The sequence below is a fragment of the Medicago truncatula genome, chromosome 8 (assembly GCF_003473485.1).
Source record: "Medicago truncatula cultivar Jemalong A17 chromosome 8, MtrunA17r5.0-ANR, whole genome shotgun sequence".
NCBI classification, from domain to species: Eukaryota; Viridiplantae; Streptophyta; class Magnoliopsida; order Fabales; family Fabaceae; genus Medicago; species Medicago truncatula.
This window is the reverse complement of record NC_053049.1, coordinates 26,907,330-26,914,405: the sequence shown is the minus strand read 5'-3', so window position 1 is coordinate 26,914,405 and position 7,076 is coordinate 26,907,330. Positions and strand designations below refer to the sequence as shown.

Here is a 7,076-nt window from a genome sequence, read left to right as displayed (position 1 = left end):
TCCACTGGTGGATGAACATTGAAGAAAAACTGATTTTGTTGAATTCACCGCATACTGCTTTCTCTCTCTACAAATCTCTCTAAAAGATCAACTTATGCCACCTCAAACCCTTTTCTCCAACTCATTAGCGCCACATCAGCGCCCATGTGTGAGACTTAACATTTCTTAATAAATTTTTAACGGAAAGAACAAAAACGATGGACGGAGCTTAATTAAAGGACCAAAATGAACCTAAAAATAATTAAGGGACCAAAACGAATTTTGATAATTATTTAAGGCCTAGATATATAATTAAGCCAAACTATTATTACATCTTGTTTACTCATTTCTTGAGACTTTCAAACACAGAAGAAACAGAGAAGCAGCGTCGATAATGTCTCATTTGCAGTTACACCTACACTCACAACCACCATCACTCTCATCAACATCTTCTTCTTCTTTTTCTTCCCTCAAACTTTTCACAAACAACAACTCTTTCTCTCTTCCTTTCAAATTCAAACCCTTCACTATCAGATGCCGCCACTCTGACGTTTTCAACCCTTCCCCTTCAAACCCCCCTCCTCCTGCCACTACACCCCCCAACAACCCTTTAGGTATTTCTTTTTTCCTTTAAACCCATTTTCTTTAAAACATGCTCTTTTTTTTTAAACCTCATTTTTAAAAAGTTTCGTTTTTATTTTTATTTTTTAAATACTATGGATAATGAAATTGTTGGTGAAAGACACTAGGAATTTGTAAATGGTTGTTTTTGTTTGTGTAATGGACTAACTTGGTTTATTTGTGTGTGTGTGTTTAGTTGGAGCTTTGCCACCTAGGGTTTATGTTGGTCATTCTATTTACAAAGGGAAGGCTGCTCTCACTATCACTCCTACACCACCGAAATTCGTGACTTTGGATGTAAGTATAAGCGTGTTTCGACAAACTGTTATTGTTTTGTGACACGCGATTTAGTACAAATTGCAGCTGTAGTGGTGTTATAGTTATAGCACATATTTGATAAACCGCGATTGTTCCATTATACGCAATTTAGTACAAAGTGTTGTCAATTTGCGGCTATAGTGGTGTTATATCACATGTTTGATAAACCGTGATTGTTCCATTATGCGCTATGAAGCACAAACACTCCTCTGATTAGGCGTGTCCCGGCGTGGGACACATGTCGTGTCCGACACGACAACGACACTTGTATTACACTGAATTATGTGATTTTTTTTTCAAATTATTAACTGTGTCGGCGTGTCCATGTCCGTGTCGTGTCCGGTGTTCGTGTCCGTATCCGTTCTTCATAAATTATACGCGATTTAGTACAAAGTGTTGTCAATTTCCAGCTATAGTGGTGCTACAGAACTCTAACATAGTGAAATTTGAAAAACTAGTATTTTTGCTGAGATTCAAAATTGACAATGCTGATGTATGGTTATTTATTTTGAATTTGATTGTGCTGGTTATTGTTATATTGTTTCATATTTTGTATGCTTGAGAACTGAATGTTTTTAATGTGGAACGTTTTGGTGAATTTTGTAGTCAGGGGCATACAAGATATCTAGGGATGGTTGTTTGCTGCTTCAGTTTGCACCTTCTGTTGGTCCGCGTCAATATGATTGGAATAGAAAACAGGTTAGTTATGTTTGTATTTTGTAATTTATGGGTGACGATGGTATTGCAAAGTTGAGAAGTTCATACATGATCTGACAGGTGCTGTTTGAAAATTTACGTCATGGGTTTGTGCCACAATTAAACCATTTATGCTATTTGATTCGAATTAAACCAATCTTGGGGTGTGTAAGTGTATGCAAGTGTTTTTTCTAGTGTTGTTAAATGGCGGCGCTATAGCACTATAGCTTTGCAGAATTTTAACAAATCGCCATTCTTCCATGATATGCTATTTTGTACAAAATGTTGTCAAATAGAAGCTTTACGCCGCTATAGCATTGCTGCGTTGCATAGCGGATTTTGAACAAACCACTATTTTTTTGTATTTCGCTATTGACAACATTGGTTTTTTCCAACAAAACCTGATAGAGTTTGACATTGTTTTATTCACTGATTATGATGTTCTTCTTTGTATGGTTCTGTTAGAGCTACGAGGTTGGTCTTGTAGTTCTTTAAAATGTGACTGTGAGGTCGTCATCATCTGGTTTACTTGAATGCAGCTGTTCATGTTATCTGTGGATGAAATGGGAAGTGTGATTAGCCTTGGTGCAAGGGAGTCTTGTGAATTTTTTCATGATCCTTTCAAAGGCGGAAGGTAGGTTCTATGCTTACTTCCTAATTGTTATTAACAATTTAACATGTTATAATGTCTCTTACCATTGCTTAGATTTTTACTGCTATATGAATTGCCTTATCTTTTTCTATGAGAGGGGACATGGTCGTTTGTGTATTTCTATCTTTTAATAATGCAGTCAAATAAATATTTGAAATATGACCATATATGTCAGTTCATACAGATCTGGGTTGTGTGCAGTCACAACCCCATGACTGCACGCAGTCAGCCACATTTGGACTGTTCCATCAAGATCTCACGGTCTAGATTTCTAGCTAAGTATTTTCAATTTGAAAAGGATCAAAGTTTTTATTGAACGTCCATATGTGGCTGGCTATGTGTTGTCACATTGCACACAATCCGAATCTAGATACATTTCATTTTATGTTTGTTGTATGGGTGGCCACATGTGAGAACAGGTTTTGATGTTATAAATCATGGCTGCTTTGATTCTATGTTCATTTAAAGCATTACTGGAAATGTCTTTTTATGCAGTGATGAAGGCAAAGTCAGAAAGGTTTTGAAGATTGAGCCTTTTCCGGATGGTTCTGGTTTCTTCTTTAACCTCAGTAATGTTCTTTCTTCATAAGCCTTATTTTCAATTTTTGTATCATTTTTATTTTATATTTCCTTTCCATATTCAAGTTGCGGCACCATCACTATGTAATGTTGAGTTGATTGAGTCAATCACATATCATTAAAATGAACAAAGCTCACTTAGAGAAGATAATAGGAAGAAATGTATTTTCCGATTGATTCAGTTTTGTACAAAAAGGTACTGAATTATATAGACACTAGAAATGATTAAGCTAAATCTAAAGATATGATCCTAATTAATTAATTACACAATATACAGCAAATCTTCTATGCCTAAGTTGTCATCATAAATACAAATCAAATCTCCTATTATATCTCCATAATCTATATCATCTTTCAACAGACCTATTTTTATGCAATATCTGCAATAAAAATGAAGAGAATGAAATTTATTAATATTCTCTCTCTTGAGTCTTGACTTTATGGCATTTTTTAAAGGTGTTCAAGACAAAATTGTGAATGTGGATGTAAGCATGAATATCCCTGTATCTAAAGCAGAGTTATCAGTTCTACGCTCAATTTTCAAGGTATGCCTACCTCTGATTTCTAATTGCAATGTTTTTATTGCCATGATGTGATGCTCTGATAGTTCAATGGAAAGCTTGTTGTCACAAAATTAACTTATCATCATTATGGAGAAGTAGCAATCAAAATCTAACTAATAGTAAATTTAGCAGTTATAGTAGCTTAACCATTGTCAAGTGAATTCCATTGTCTGACCACACTAGGTATATGTCTTTTTAATTAAGAAATCTAGAAGTTGTCAAATAGCGGTCATAGCGTAGCGGAATTTGAACAAATCACTATTGTTCTGCAGTATACTATTTAGTACTAAAAATTGTCAAATAATGGCACTGTAACACTACAGTGTAGCATAATTTGAACAAACCGCTATTTTTTGCAATCCGTGATTGGCAACACTGAATAGCTCAACAGGTCATGGAAAATGTAGCCGGTTATGTTTATTCATTCACTATAGTGACAATGCTGCAACAAAGGTTTAGCTGCAACTGATTAATATTTTTGGTTTTTTGTGTGTAGTATATCATGCCATACCTTCTAGGTTGGCACGCGTTTGCTAACTCCATAAATCCGGAGTATTCCGCAGCATTGAACAATGTGGCCAACAATGCTAATCCAAGATATGGTGGAGACTACGAATGGAACAGATAGAGGATCACTATTTTGTGTGTTACGAAACTATCATACTCTGAACTTCTCAACTTTGAAATGTGCTAAATAGCTGGCTTTTACCTGTTAGATTAATTGTTTTAGAAATTTTGGCTCTTGAGATGGTGATGTTATTGCTTGGTGCATATTATGATTAGTATGTGTGGAAGAATGATATTTTGTCTGATATAGTCAGAAGTAGTAATTAAAGAGAATTACATATCTTAAATGAATTAGTAATAAGGGATTCGATCTTAAATTTTGCCTATGGAGAAAATCTAATTGAAATAGAATCTATTTTTGTGCATAAAATATTTTCTTTTGCCAGGTTTAGTCACTGCCAAACGGTCAATTATGTCATTTATCTTTTTTTTTTTTTTTTTTTGACAAAGCGTCTAAGTTAATAGCATAAAACTCTAAAATGCCTACAAATAGTAAGATATAGTAAAAGTGACCGGAATGTTCATGCTAGGGTTGGCAATAAACCGAAACAGCTTGAATAAAGTTTGAAATTCAACTCGACAATTAACTCGTTAAACTTGGTTTGTGAACCAAATGAGTTGAACTTGAGCTGAAAATTAAACTCGTTAATTAAACGAGCCGAACCTAAACTGTATATAGTTTGGCTCGTTTGTTCATGAGTTAACTCGATTATATATATATAGAGAGAGAATGGAAGTAGTAGAATAGTTAATCTATTATTTAAGTTGTTTTAAAGGAATTAATAGTACTATTTTGAATAACAATTATAAAAATAAACAAAAAGAATAACTCATTACCTACGAATGCAAGAGATAGTGTGTATCATCTGGCTATTCTCTCTCTTGTTTAAGCTTTAAAACCAACAATCAGTAATAGTCCCACATCGAGTGTATATAAGAAAGTGAGAGGAAGCTTTGGCTATATAACAAAAGCGTTGAGTGAACTTACAGATAGTTATAAATTGTGTTGATTCAACCTGAGTTGCAATTATAAAATGCAGGGATGTCAATTGAAATTTTTGTAAGAATATTAGTGCAATTTTTTCTTCATATTTTAGGGTTAGATGCATTAGATTTCAGCTGAACGTAACGAGCCAAGTCGAGTTGTTTGTAAACTTAAAATGAGCCGAACTCAAACTAAAAAAAAGGTTTGTTTCGAACTCGAGTCGAACCAATTCTTATCGAGTCGAGCTTAGACAGGTTCGGTTCGATTCGACTCATTTTCAGCCCTAGTTCATGCCCTTGGATCTGGAATGTTGATGCCTAAATTATTGATTGAATATGTAATTGACAGAAGCCGATATTTCAACAGAACCAAACTAACACAAGAGGGTAACTTAAACAATTTCGTACAAGACGATGAGCAAGATGAAGATATGTGATTTCATGTCAAAAATTGACCCATAACTCCCCCTTATGGTAGGGAGAAAAAGACGAATAGATGTGATTTCAGTAAAAAAAATTGAATCATAATACCCCCTCAAGGAGGAAAATGAAACATCTCTCTAGCCCTTCCTCTCAAACAACCCGACCTTTATTTTCTCTATATAGATTATCTTCCTTTTTTTTTATTTTTTATTGAGAGGTGGTTTTAGGTTCAATTATTGACCCGAAATCACTCATCTTCGTCTTTTTCTTTCTATTTTAATGTAAATAAGTGATTTGCACATAGATATGAGTTTTCTTCTTCGTTATTTCGTCTGTTGAGTGCATCATTGTGTTGTTCGTCGTCCTGTGTGACATTGTTTGATTTCTCGTCTTGTTGCGGTGTTCATTTTATTTAGGCTTAATTGAATCTTTGGTCCCTAACTTATTTGTTGTTTTCAATTTGGTCCCATAACTCTAAATTTTTCCTATTTGGTCCCTCAAATATACCTACGGTAGTCAAACATGTTCTTTTTGTCAAATGTTTGATCCTTCCATTAGTGAGTGCACATGTGGCCAATCCCATGTGGCACATATAAAAGGAAGGTTTATAGTGTAGAGAGAGAAGGAACCAATATTAGAAAGAGGAATAGAGAGGAAGAGAGAAGGACAAAAGAAGAAGAAGGTGCAAACTTTAGTACGTAGAAGACGAATATGAGGAAGAAGAACACCAAATCGAGGACGAAGAACACAAAAATGATTCAAGACGACGATATTGATTTTGATGCTTTTGTCGAGATTAGATTTCTTCACCTTTTTAAAATTAGGGTTTAAGGTTTTTTGGTTTATGGTTTGTTTGTTTTCTGTTTTAGGGATTTTTTTTATTTCTGGAAAACACATTAAAAATCAATTTTTTAAAACATTTTGTTCCATTTATGTATCTTCTTAATTGTTTATGTGTAAATTTGTTAATTAAGGTTAACTTTTTTTATTCGATTTGTAGGTTAAGGATGGTAGATTTGTTCTTGTGCCCCACCATTTGGGGGTTGTTGAGTTTCACCATGCTGACTGCAATGGTATTGAAACCGTATTGGAGTGTGAACCTGATTATTGGGCATACTTCTCAATCTTATTAACCACTAGCGAAAAGACGGGTTTCCGTTCTTTTTATTGCGTTAAGGTTTGAAAATCATGAACGATGTTTTTCTTTTATGAAATTTTGATTAAAACTAAAAATATAAATGTTTGTTGCTTTCAAATTATAACAATCTAAACTAATCATGATTATCTATTTCAATTATCAAAAATATAACAAAAAAGTATAATCTAATTTTTTTTAATGACACCAACAACAATCTTTATTATAGGAAAAGGTAGTTAAGGGTATAACTGGGATAATGAAAAAGTAAGTATAAATATACTCATCTAGTTTGTTACACTTTTTAAATGATAAAGAAAAAAAAAAGACATATATTCATATCGTGGTTGTTACATTTTTTTAATATTTAAATTTATTTTTATCTATTTGTTACATGTGTTATTTGTATTGAATATTGAGAGCAATTTTGGAAAGAAAAATCCAGTCTGAAAGAGTTGATAGGAGTTGTTTTTCGCTATATATAGTATAGATAAAGCGTTTAAGATACCCCATGATTAGGGCTCTTTGGTACTATGACCCTCACCTAGTGGATGACTAG

General features: G+C 33.7%; 1 protein-coding gene across 1 annotated transcript; it reads left to right on the top strand.

Moving 5' to 3' along the window:
- Nucleotides 1–311: 311 nt before the first annotated feature.
- On the top strand, nucleotides 312–4,292 carry LOC25502758 (single-stranded DNA-binding protein WHY1, chloroplastic). Its single transcript, XM_013590313.3, has 7 exons — nucleotides 312–593; nucleotides 797–897; nucleotides 1,525–1,617; nucleotides 2,154–2,248; nucleotides 2,762–2,835; nucleotides 3,302–3,390; nucleotides 3,905–4,292. Exons 1-7 carry the CDS (start codon nucleotides 374–376, stop codon nucleotides 4,034–4,036), a joined length of 804 nt encoding a protein of 267 aa, XP_013445767.1. The 5' UTR covers nucleotides 312–373; the 3' UTR covers nucleotides 4,037–4,292.
- Nucleotides 4,293–7,076: the final 2,784 nt, after the last annotated feature.

Bases quoted from the DNA above. Each gene is read 5' to 3' on its own strand.
- LOC25502758 (XM_013590313.3), top strand. From the start codon at position 374: ATGTCTCATTTGCAGTTACACCTACACTCACAACCACCATCACTCTCA. The intron at 1,618-2,153 runs GTTAGTTATGTT...ACTTGAATGCAG, and splicing joins ATGATTGGAATAGAAAACAG to CTGTTCATGTTATCTGTGGA. The intron at 3,391-3,904 runs GTATGCCTACCT...TTTTGTGTGTAG, and splicing joins TTCTACGCTCAATTTTCAAG to TATATCATGCCATACCTTCT.